We start from the raw sequence: 12,606 nt of genomic DNA on the forward strand, positions 1-12,606 counted from the left end.
ATTACTTTAAGGCTACACTTACCTAAAGTCCACATCTTATTAGACAGTTGACCACTGATGGTGTTGACCGAGACCTGGTAGGTCTTTTCAGGGCTTAGGTTGTCAAATATCACCTCTGTAGTGTCTGAAGACACAGATTTCTCAATGGGCGTTGATTTAGATGAAGTCAGTCTGACAAGGTAACGGTCCACATCACCAGAGGCTTTATCCCACAAAACCTTGAGGATGTTCTGGTTGCCGTTTTTCTCCACTCTGAGGTTCGAGACAGCAGCAGGTACTATATAGACAGGAAGTCAGTCATATTATTGTTTAAAGTCAACATGGGCATGACTCAATAATTATTACCTTTTTAATGTTTTTTTTTAATGGCCCTGGTCTTATTACCAACAATTTATTGATACACATTATTATAAAATTACAAAAAGAATTTGTAAAATAATGCAATGAAGTAAAGTGACATAATGCAAGGAGAAAAGATGACCTTTCAGTGCTGAAAACAGGAAAGGGTGTAACAAACCTAAAATACTGCAGAGGAAGTCATACAGCTAGAGATATTTGATACGCATATACACACAGTTTGCGAAGAAAGTAAATTTAGCATGTATATAATTAAATGTCCTATATAAAATACCTGTTTGTGTTTGTCTTGACACCGAATTCTGTACTTCTCCAACCTCCGTTATCAAAGTAACGTTATAAAGTCGTCCAGGTGTCAGATTTTTTATTACATATGATGTTGATGTGTTTGCAAGCGTTGAATTCCAATTTAAACCTGCAGCCTTGCCATCTATGAGCACTAGCCAAAACCGCTCTGTTTCGCCTGGGCCATGATGCCAGGAAACATCCACGCTGTTTGAATCAGCTGAGACCTGAAGATTTTCTACTTCTGATGGTCCTAAACAGAAGACACAGACGTACCATCAACAATAACGGGACTAATATCATCATACCATTTGTGTGAAAAGCAAAAATTAAAATCCCTTCCACCAACCACAAAAATAAGAAAGGCCCTGCAGATTGCGAAGCTTACTGCATTTTAAGTCCGCATGTGTTAACCTAGCACTAGTACTTCACCGAAAGATAATTTTATATATTCTGGTTATTAATTTTTTTGTATTTTTTATATCATTAAATAGTATAGAAAATGTAATATATATTTTAATTTGTATATAATTAAATTAGGGGTAATTTAAAGCCAGTCGGTTGTAATCGCAGAATTATCCTCATCGGGGTGATTAGAACCTCAAGGCGAAGCACGTATTACACGGTACTTACTATACAAGTAAATACATAGATACAACATTTTGATTGTATACCCTTTATTAGTTTAATTTTAAAAATGCAAACCTCCTGCGAGGGAAATCAAGACGCGGTAAAACAAGTTCAAACTTCAAAAAAGACTCATTTGTAACTAATTTATTATATCATTTTTATTTTAAAATCCCATATATGTTATTTTTTATGCTTTTTTAAACTACAGTATATTTCTTCGTAGGTATTAAACCGTGCCTGTTTAAATGACTAGCAGTACCCGAATGAGGCTGTGTTATTAGTTTTGTTTCGGCGGTTGTTATCTCGTAATAAAATATTATGGAATGTCACGACTGGCCAATCAGTATCAAGCATGCAAAAATATTGAATAATTAATTTACATGGTTCTACTATTTTTATTTTCATGTAAAGCTGCTTTGAAACAATGTAACATTGTAAAAAAAAAAGTTCTAGAAAAATACATTTAATCGATTATTTCTCATTCAAATTGCATAAATAAAATGAACATCAAATCCACACTTCAAATGCAAAAGTAAAGTTCCTCTTCTAATGTATTTTTAGTCAAAATCTTATACCTTTTGATATTTAATGCCCTGATATTTAATGGCATTTCCACAATTTTAGCATCTAGATATTTTGTTAGGTTTCTGTAGATGTTATATAAGGGCCTCAATTATCAGATTGACCCTCTAATGAGGGGTACAGAGTCTTTGTACATACTGGAACAAAAGAACAATGAGCAGGAAGGGAGGGGGAGAACTGACCCACAGTCAAGCTTCTGTTTTGGATTCCAGCCCAGACACGTATATATAAACACAGCACATTATCAGCACTGAACAACCTTTCCTCACATTTAATATGACACTTACTATAGACATTTGCTATTAGGAGATACTTAGTGCATACAAGTTTGGTTTTACATAATCTGTTTTCAGTACTCTCAAATTTCTTTGCCGAAATAACTTTACATTTACTTTTTGTTTACCGTTTAAAACTCGATAGAATTGATTTTAACCGCAACCTTTTGACATCTTGTTATGTAAATAAAATGATGACCTCCAATTTTTTGGCAGACGAATTGTAATTAATTTTTTATTAGATTTTTTGTGTGATTGGGTCTAAAAGTCCTGATCAAAAGAACACCCTTGCACATTGCTAAAGTGTTCTGGGTTGTCACTGGGGTGATTGATAGCTGTGGTTGCCAGGGCTTTGCTATGCAACTCTTAGGGATTGTGATTATCACATTAATATGAATGTTATGGGCTGTTGCTAGGGTGTTGGGATGGTTACCAGAGCATAATGCAGTTTTGAGTGTTGCTAGGGTGTTTTGAGTGCTTGCTTATATGGTTGCTTACTAGCCCAAGTCAAAATGTATACCTTTATACAGTATCACCCAGCCTCACAAGGATTTGTGATACAGTCACTTATTTTTTATTTTTTTTTATTTTCGTGATATTATCACGAATTTCCATGGTTTTTTTCGTGATCGTATAACGAATTCCTGTTTTCGTGTGATTGTCACACTGTAAAAAATACTTTGCTGCCTTAAAATTTTTTGTTAAATCAACTCAGATTCACGAGTCATGAGAAACATCAACTTAATTTTATAAGTTATAACAACTCACCTCTAGATATAACAACTCATCTCTAGTCAAGAAAAATAATAGTAAGTTGAGATGACTTGTAAATCTGAGTTGATTCAACAAAAATTTTAAGGCAGCAAAGTATTTTTTTACAGTGCACGTGAACTGCTTTTTCCTATTTTTAAATCTTTGTCGCTTCGGTTTAGGGTTAGATTTGGTGCTTGCATTAGAATGTCACTTTATATATTGGTTTATACAATTTTTTCTGATTTATTTTTTATATGTTGCCTGACCTCAGGGTTAGAGTTTGGTTTGGGTAGGGATTTCATTTTATGTAAATCTAACCCTAAACTGAAACGACAATGGTAAGAAAATAGGACAAACAGTTGAGTAACCAGAACGTGATAATCACACGAAAACAAGAATCCGTTATACGATCACGAAAAAACATGGAAATTCGTGATAATATCACAAAAAATAATTAAAAAAATTACATATAACAAAGTTTCGTGAGACTGGGCTGAAAACACCATATATTATAAAACGCCTACATCTTATTCAAATCCAAGGACATGTTTTCGATTGGTTTGTCTCCTATTTAAACGATCGAACCTTCTCCGTAGAGACTGTCACATATACATCATCATGCGCACCAGTTTTGTATGGGGTTCCACAGGGCTCAATTTTGGGTCCTGTTTTATTTTCTTTATACATGCTTCCTCTGTATGCTATATTTAAGAAGCATTGTGTCTCATACCACTGTTTCACAGATTATACTCAGTGTTATGTTTTTTTGCATCCAACGAATGTTTCTAGTTTACAGTGTTTGTATGATTGTCTGAGGCATGTTAAGAGACTAAGGGTGGGTTGCACCAACAAGGATTAAATTAAGCAGAGTTTAGAGCTAATCTAGGGTTTGTTGATCCCAGTTTAATTTTAATTCGAGTTGTGTTGCACCACTTAAATTTAAACACAGATTAACAAATCTTAGATTAAACCTTTAAACTGTATTAAATCCTTCATCTGCGATTTATTTTGTCCGCCATGTTGAATTTTCCGGTGTAATTAAACAGCAACAATGTTGACGTTGTCATTCAAAAAGGAAATAAACAGTTTATGCAAGCAAAGGTAATGTAATTGTTGTATTATAAATCACCTACATACACCGGTAGACTCATCTAAAGGTCTGATTCAAATAAAAACATTTGACAATCTTTTAAAACAATTAACAGACCAGGAAATATTGTGACAGGAAATATCGCAAAGCTCAGATATTGTGGTATAATGAACAAGATGTGTCGACGCATTTGTCATGAAGCGCCACCGTGTGTCCGTACATTCACTGTCCTTCGTCTGACTGGAGCGCGCGTGACAGAGGAGAAGCACATACGTGCATCGGTAGCTGTCACCGGTGCTGTTAATAATCTTTTTGAGCCGCCAAACTCACTTTGTTGAGATGTTATAATAAACGCATCTTTGAATAGCGCCACCACGCTCGTGGTATGTGTTTCTAATCATTTAGCCAGACATTTAATTGTAAAAAAAACATATTTAAACCTCCTCATATGCAAGTTTAAAGTTAATCCCTCACTGAGGTTTAAAACGGAGTTTAAAGTAATGGAGCAACAGGATTAAAGATAATCTAGATTTACTGTAAGATTTAAACCTGGATCAAAATGACAGTTTAAATTTAAACCTGTTTATTTTTAAACAGGTTTAAAGTTTGGTGCAACGGAATTATTAAATAAGCTTTGATTTAAACCAGATTTAGGCCTAATCCTTGTTGGTGCAACCCACCCTAAGACTGAAGTTTTAATCTTTGGCTCACCTGCTTCTACAGAGGTTGTGGCCACTACAACTGGGTTGTTTTTTTATCAGTTAAAGATTATTGCAAAAATGAAGTCATTCTTAACATCAAAAGACATGGAAACTGTAATACATGCTTTTATCTCATCCAGATTGGACTTGAGTGTTTCACGGTCTCTTTTGTCACATCTTCAACTTGTTCAAAACGCTGCCGCTCGATTGTTGACTGGAACAAGGAAGAGGGAACATATTTAAACAGTGTTGATCTCTCTCCACTTCCTACCAGTCAAATATTGTATTAATTTAAACATTGCTGTTTGTGTATAAAGGCGTTCACGGACTGGACTGGATCTTATATCTCTGATCTCCTTCTGTTCTAGTGTAATGAATTTAAGAATCTTCATTCGTCTAACAGTCTTCAATTGCTTGTTCAAAGGACACAGATGAAATCGAAAGGTGATCGTGCCTTTTCTGTCGCTGCTCCTCAGTTATGGAACACGCTGCCACTCTATTTTGAAAACACGAGCAGCACACACGACACTCCGAACACTTATTTTGAATTTGTGCCCCTCGGAAGAGCAGTCACGAGCCGTCACTGCTATCAGTAATCTCACCAATTATTTTGTCAAAAACGACATGTTACCAAATATTGTCACATTTATTTTTTACTAGAAGTGAGTTACTCATATTTTTTGTGTTTGTATACTTTGGTGTCTCATCAGTTCAGTGAAACCGTTTATGATGGGCATAGGTCTCTTCAAAATCCCATTGACTGTCATTACAGTGACATTGAGAACATGCTTATTTAAATATATTCCTTTTGGGTTCAGCTAAAAGTCAGTCATAAACACCTGGCATGAGTTTTATTTTTATGTGAGCTCCTAAGACATACATGCCCTTTTGTATTTGTGCTGTGCCAACACATTCTCACGGCAAGTCACAAAAATTTTGATTAATTTATTTGTGTTTGATGACACGAATTGCCGCTGTTTTTCGTGTCTCTGGAGATGAATGTCTTTTTCGTCCTTCCCAGAACTAATTTCTATCAATGGCTGTTCGTGTCTGTGGCAAGACTTTCTTTATCGTGTCATTTTATATGTTGTTTTCTCATCGTTCTATCCTATTTTTAAATCATTGTCCCTTGGGGTTAGGGTTAGATTCAGGGTTTGCGTTAGGATGTAATTTTATGCATTGGTTTCTGCATGTTTTAAAACTATTCTTGCCTGGAGTTGGGGTTAGAGTTGGGGTTTGGGTTAAGAAGGCGCAGAAAGTCATTCTAACCCAAACCCCAAGCGACAATGGTCAAAAAATAGAAAACAACGATCTAAAAAAATCTAAAATGACACAATAAAGAAAGTTGTGCCATCAAACACGAATAAATTAATCAAAATTTTTGTTACTATAACACGATTAACGTGAGACTAGGTTGGCTGTGCATATTGATGTACAATAGTTCAGAAAGTGAAATATATATTTTAAAATGAAAAGCTGATTTCTTACTAGTTGGCAGAGACACGTTCTGTTGCATCTGTTGCTGATCATCCAGCATTGATATGATATCCAGGTGATACCAGGTCCCAGGATCTAAATTTTCAATATTGCACTCAACGTGTTGCTGGGCCTGTCGACAGTCTGTTGAATCTTTGTGTCGTTCCCTGACATAAATTCTGTACTGGCATTTCACATCTTCATTATCCAATGTGATGATTATGGACTTGGTGGTGGAGATCGTCTTAACAACATTGATGGTACATTGGCATGTAAAAACCACCATGGTACTCTGAAAAACATCAAAATAATTCTTAATGAAATATGTCTTACGAGGTTTTGTGATTTTTTTTATTCTTTTTTCGTGATATTATCACGAATTTTTGCATTTTCATGATCATATAATGAATTCCTGTTTTCATGTGATTATCACGTATTGGTTACTCAACTTCTTTTTTCCTATTTTTAAACTATTGCTGCTTCGGATTAGGGTTAGATCTGGTGCTTGCATTTGAATGTCACTTTATATATTGGTTTATACTTTTTTTCTAATTTATTTTTTATATGTCGACTGGCGTTAGGGTTAGAGTTGGGTTTGGGTAGGGATTTCATTTTATGTAAATCTAACCCTAAACTGAAGTGACAATGGTAAGAAACTAGGACAAAACAGTTGAGTAACCAATACGTGATAATCCCACGAAAACAGGAATTCGTTGTACGATCACAAAAAAAATGGGAAATTCGTGATAATATCACGAAAAAAAGAATAAAAAATTATGTTACTATATAAAGAAATTTCATGAGACTGGAGAGAGTAGAGATGTACCCAGTCACATACTAAACTAATTTGCTAATTTAGTTTACTTTAGTTTCAATAGTTAATAATAAGTTAATACTAAGATAGTTCATTAATAAAACCCTTGTCAAAATTGGGAAAAAAGATGAAGACGTATGTATATACAAATAAATATACATTTAGGTTATACATAAATAAACATATGATTAAGGACATAAGAATTACATAATCTTGATGAAAATAAATGTTATGTGTTGAAAAGTTGATTAAAACTTACTCAAGATTCCACATGTTACCCAAACAGCTATCTGATCTGCTTTACTCTTCAGCATTGTTATTTTTGGTTTTTAGATGGTTTTGGTAAGTACATTGAAATCTTGTTGGAAAAAGCACATAATTCTTTGATGTATAATCCAGATTTAACCAAATCCAACATGCAAGAGAGGACCTTCGTGGGAACTGCTCACTTTCACTCATCAGCGACAGCAATCAGGAACGTGTGAAGAAAAAACAATCCCGTCTCCAAAGGATATCCTTAATCAAATGTCTACAGAAACATTGTTTTCAGTAGCCCGGTGGAGACGCATTGTACGGTCTTTCTCGAGGTTGTCTTTCATCTATCATAGTTCACCTTTGCCATTTTCAAATAATGTCAAAAAGTATTTTCTTTAGCGTACTGTACAAGCTTTGCTTGAATGTTTTTAGGTCATGAATGCCAGTGAATTGAAACTTTCACTGAAACAATAGATGCCAATGACTTTGTTCTCCACAAATACTCTTGCAGTTCAGCCCATTTCCTTCCTGTGTTCTCAGTGCTCCCGTAGAAGGATGGGTGGAAATTAGCTTTGACCAAACAAATAAAAATGATTAAAAGAAACATGATATGTGTATACAAATCTTCTGCTTTAATGCCGAGTGTACCAAAAAGTTAGTATCAAAGTTATAGTTTAGTGTGTCTATTCACAGCATTTGAAAATTAAAATATAAGATTCTGCCCCAGTGAATCAAAAGCTATACTGTGATTTAGGCTAAGTTTACACGTGGGCGGCTATTTTCATAAACGGACATTTCAACCTCTCCGGTTTCAGAAATAATATCGTGCACACATGTCAGTTTTCAGAAAAGTGTTTATTTACACGTACCCGTGCATATTTGCCGTCAAGAGAAGCTCAAGCCCACGTAAGCCAATCACCGGCACCGCTGGTGGTGACGTGAACTGGTTCTTCATGTTAGAGGGAGGAGTTGTTGCAGTAGGTGATTGATGACGTCTAAGTACCGCGAGAGCGAGTTGAGGAATCACACGTAGAGGTCTAATTTCGAATCGCTCTCGCGTTACTTTGACATCATCCGTCCGTCGGTTCTTGCAGCGCCGCATGAAGTCAAACACGCGTAAAATTGCTGACCTCCGAGCACTCGTCTCTGCTCCTCGACATAATGGAGCAGCTGTATTTGCAAATACAAGCACACGAAACGAGTTTGCACGAACATAAATGTGATCTTGGAAGCGTTCAGAGTAGCAGTCACATGTAAACATAGGTCGCACTTTTGACGTAGGTGCGAGCTCTGGCGCATACTCTGTGACGTTGCCTGCTTAAACATCCGTTTGTCTCACTTTACATGCAACCATGCAACCGAAGATTTTCAAGATCTCCACTCTGGCCGGAGTTTTTAGAAACAATCGGTTTCAGAGGCGAGTTCTCCGTTTGCGTGTAAACGTGGGGCACAAACGAAGGTAAATCTCTCAGTTTTAAAAAAAAACCATGTACGTGTAAACAGAGCCTTAAGTGCTACATAAATAGTTGTCCACTGATTGCTCACAGCTGAGCTCAGGTGCTTACTGATTGGTTCACAGATTACTCAATTAACCATTTAAAGCCTTGACGTGTGTGAAAATCATAAAATGTAAATAATTATTTTAAATAAAAAAAATCTAAGTAAAACACTTACCAACAAACACGGCATATTTTATTAGTTTAATCTGATCATTACACAACACTATAATATATCAGAAAAAAATTACTAGATCAAAATAACAATAAATAGTGCAAAATGCTGATAAAATCTTTTTTTATACATTTTAAAGTTATGTTTTAAAATGGTATTAAGTATTTATATATATATATATATATATAATCTCAGTACATTTTATTGAGGGTAATTTATTTAGGTCAAGTTCTTGGCATAAGGAGGTGTATTTTCATACAGAACAGAAGCTCCTGTAAAAACCAGAAGGTGTGAAAACCCATGCCTGATTTTATTTGACTTAGAAAGACAAACTTTGTTAAAAGGCTAAAATAAGTCCTGAAGGGTTGAGTGTTCAAGCATCTTAAAACAATTCTTCTTTCTAGAGACAGGGTTTTGACTATCAAGAAGATTTATTGTCATTTGAACCACATGTAGACATAAAGTGCATATTTAAGCAATATCGCTCGAGTAGGAGTGTGATATAGGTCTATATCATCACGGCTGTGATTAGGCCGGAGGCAATCACAGCCGTGATGATATAGACCTATATTACACGACTCTGAGAGCGATATTGCTTTTATACAACAGTTCGAAGGCACACGTTTGAAAAACGAAAACTAGAAAACAACAACGGAGTTATTTTAAAAGCCTTTTTGTTTGGGAACTACTTCTTCCGCCACGGATTTGAGGGCGGCCAGAATGACAGGTAAAACTTTCGGCTGCTTTGAAGCTCATAACAACTCAATGGACGGAAAAGCCTTTACTTTATATTACCGTTTCTTGGTCACAAAGTGTAGTTTTAAGATTAGTTCAGTCGAGAATGTATATGTATTATATTTAAATCTGCAGTCGATTAGTAAAGATAGCGCCTGTTTGAACGTTTGCTTAGTGAGATTCGGTACGAATGAGAACCAAAGCATGAGCGGACATCAGTGTTCACTCGCCCCGCTGACCACCGCCCTCTCTGGGCTACATCTCTGAAAGATATACCCTGGCTCTCATGTTGGCCTTGTTTGTTTATGATCGTCAAAATGAGATCAAATCAGCAGTATTTGGTGTCATGATCAAACTATTACTTGTTTTTTAATTCATATTTAGTGTCTTTTGTGTTGTTATTGTTTTGGCGCGAGGTAAAAGTTAATAAAACTACTTGTATAACGTTACTATTGCTTTCTCATTTATTCTTAACGTGATATGAGCACTCGATTATTATTATTAAACTTTGTTCTTGTCAGTACTATATAAAACGTTTTTTTATAAGTGTCAGAGAGATGTTTTTGCATGCTGCTTATAAATATACCAGTGGCGATATCTCATAATATGTTTTAATAGTCACGTCACGATAAAGTAAATGATCAATGTCCACATTTAAAAGCTGCGGTGCTTACCTGCAGTTCCACTGTGTTTTCGCATTCTGATAAGAAATATAGCTCCAGAAAAAAACGAGTGTTTATATTCCTCTTTCCAAGTGTTAATCGTCCACACGATGTGACAAGACATTTCTCCCATTAACTGTAACGTAACATCCAATAGCGCTGATCTTTGACGGAATAATAACTTTCGATTGGGGATTCACAGACTGATTTATGAGCTAGTAAACTAATGAGACAAACGGAGAGTGATTCAAAACAGGGCGTCTGTGTTTTTCCATTCAGAGATGAGCTAGTCTCGCGTAGCCAGACCTTCAGTGCTGAAGCCGACAGTTTGTGGGCGTGATGTCTGAGGCTGAGACTAGAGATGAGCCTGCTTAGGACCTCCATTCACTAGGTGGCGGAGTGATACGAAAGGTGAAGCGGTTACAGTGCCGATATCAGCACAATATCGCATAGGTCTTAGCCAATCAGATTCGAGAACCAGAAAGAACTGTTGTATAATACAGTATAACAAAACCATGATTCTACTTACAGTAGGGGAGACCGGGGCTGGTTGTCTCACGGGTTGGTTGTCACACTGCTTATTCCAGACATACTACATGGCGCTGTGGTACAATTTTGATATCAATTTGTTAGCCATTAATAGCTTTCTCATTTGCAATTGAAATTTTGCTGAGCAGACACAAAACATTGATGTTAGGAGACTATTTTTTTTTTATGGGTCAGAGTAAATTTTCATGTTGGTGTTGTTTTTGTGTTGAGATCTTGTAGGATATTAGTCATTCAAAAACAAAACACTCATTAAAAAGCTAAAAGTAGTATTTTGAGTCATCTTTTAGCGATCAAGTTAAAGCCGTGTGGAAGCTAGCTTAGCATGTTTGTCAAGAAGTCAGTTGGGGATGGTTGTCACATAGCTTGCGGGGTTGGTTGTCACATAAGAATATTGGACATGTAGACCTTTTAAGACTGTTTGTCTGTTTGTTTGTTTTTGTTTGCTGTTAAAATAAAATAAAGCATAAAATACAGAGGTTTTAACACTAAAAATTATTTCATTTTATTTCTCAACACAGTAGACAATAGGCTTTATGCCCAGCTGCACTACTTCCTGAACTTCAGACAGCTTCTTGTTTCCTGTCTGCCATTATTGGACAAACTGATTAATCCAGGTGTGCCTGACCTCAGTAGTCACAACAACAATAATCAGACACACCTGGATTAATCAGTTTGTCCAATAATGGCAGACAGGAAACAAGGAGCTGGCTGAAGTTCATAGTGCAGCTGGGCATAAACCTATTCAAGTAACTGATCACCCACTTTAATCCTGTTGTTTAAACATAAGGGGTATTAATATCAACTATCATAGGGGTGGATTCATATTAAAACTTATTTGCAGTTTCTAGCTTAAAAAACAAAAAAATGACACATTATCTTTTCAGATCCCAATTTATCACTGAAATCCTATTGAACCACTATAGGGACAACCAACCCCATACCCTGTGACAACCAACCCCGTGATGGGGTTGGTTGTCACATTGTGTCAGAGTGTCTTTGATGGTTAATTACTTCCTGTTACAATACATTCTAAAAGTAAAAAGTATACACATTTAAAGCCAAGACCGCAAGGTTTCATTTCATGTAGGATTACTGCTGAAAGATTTTTTGAAGAGGAGCAATTCATGCATGAGTAAAAATTGTGACAACCAACCCCGGTCTTCCCTATATGGATGATTCTCACGAAAACTTGGTTTTAAAAATGTCAAGCATGAAAATGTAAAAATTGCTTAAATTTACTTTTTTTCCCACCAGACATTGAAAAACAAAGTCTGGAGTAAATGGGAACATTCATTAAAAACTTTTACTTATTTAACACTTTTTGTAACATAATTTAAAGAATTAGTCCTAAAAAATCTCATTACCGCAACAGTCAGAAAACATCAACACTGACATATTTTCAAAATGACATGACAAACCTGAAAGAACATAATTTGGAGATTCTGCACATGCATTTAAAATCAAAGTATTATGCTTCTATTAATTAAATTAACATTTATTAAGCATCTGTTGCGGTAATGATAATCAAAATGTCGTGTAAGCATTCTGACAAGACAATATTTCAAATTAACTGTAAAAAATGATCTTACCTGGTAGCCGTCTTGAAGTAACTGGTCCATGTGCTTGGTCACTCAAAATTAAACTTTGTTAAAATTCTGTATGTGTGCTTAAACTGTTCTTAAAAAGTGTTGCGGAGGATGAGAACATCAGGCATGGACACATCATTTTCCTAATATTTCTTCATTATTATTATACATGAATATTCGGTAAA

The 12,606-nt window shown here is 35.6% G+C and overlaps 1 protein-coding gene and 1 pseudogene across 1 annotated transcript in view; one reads left to right on the forward strand and one right to left on the reverse strand.

The window, feature by feature from the left end:
- The window catches only part of ptprb (protein tyrosine phosphatase receptor type b), a 30,660-nt gene extending 22,967 nt beyond the window's left edge, over window positions 1–7,693 (reverse strand). Inside the window, exons 1-4 of the mRNA XM_073869415.1 lie at window positions 7,220–7,693; window positions 6,162–6,437; window positions 632–895; window positions 23–277 (exon numbers count right to left, since the gene is read on the reverse strand). Coding sequence (XP_073725516.1) covers window positions 23–277; window positions 632–895; window positions 6,162–6,437; window positions 7,220–7,277 — 853 coding nt within the window. The 5' untranslated portion in view covers window positions 7,278–7,693. The remainder of the gene's footprint in view (window positions 1–22; window positions 278–631; window positions 896–6,161; window positions 6,438–7,219) is intronic.
- LOC129431932 (uncharacterized) overlaps window positions 1–12,606 on the forward strand; it is a 496,207-nt pseudogene that overhangs the window by 27,949 nt on the left and 455,652 nt on the right.

The sequence above is a fragment of the Misgurnus anguillicaudatus genome, chromosome 1 (genome assembly GCF_027580225.2).
Source record: "Misgurnus anguillicaudatus chromosome 1, ASM2758022v2, whole genome shotgun sequence".
Classification (NCBI taxonomy): domain Eukaryota; kingdom Metazoa; phylum Chordata; class Actinopteri; order Cypriniformes; family Cobitidae; genus Misgurnus; species Misgurnus anguillicaudatus.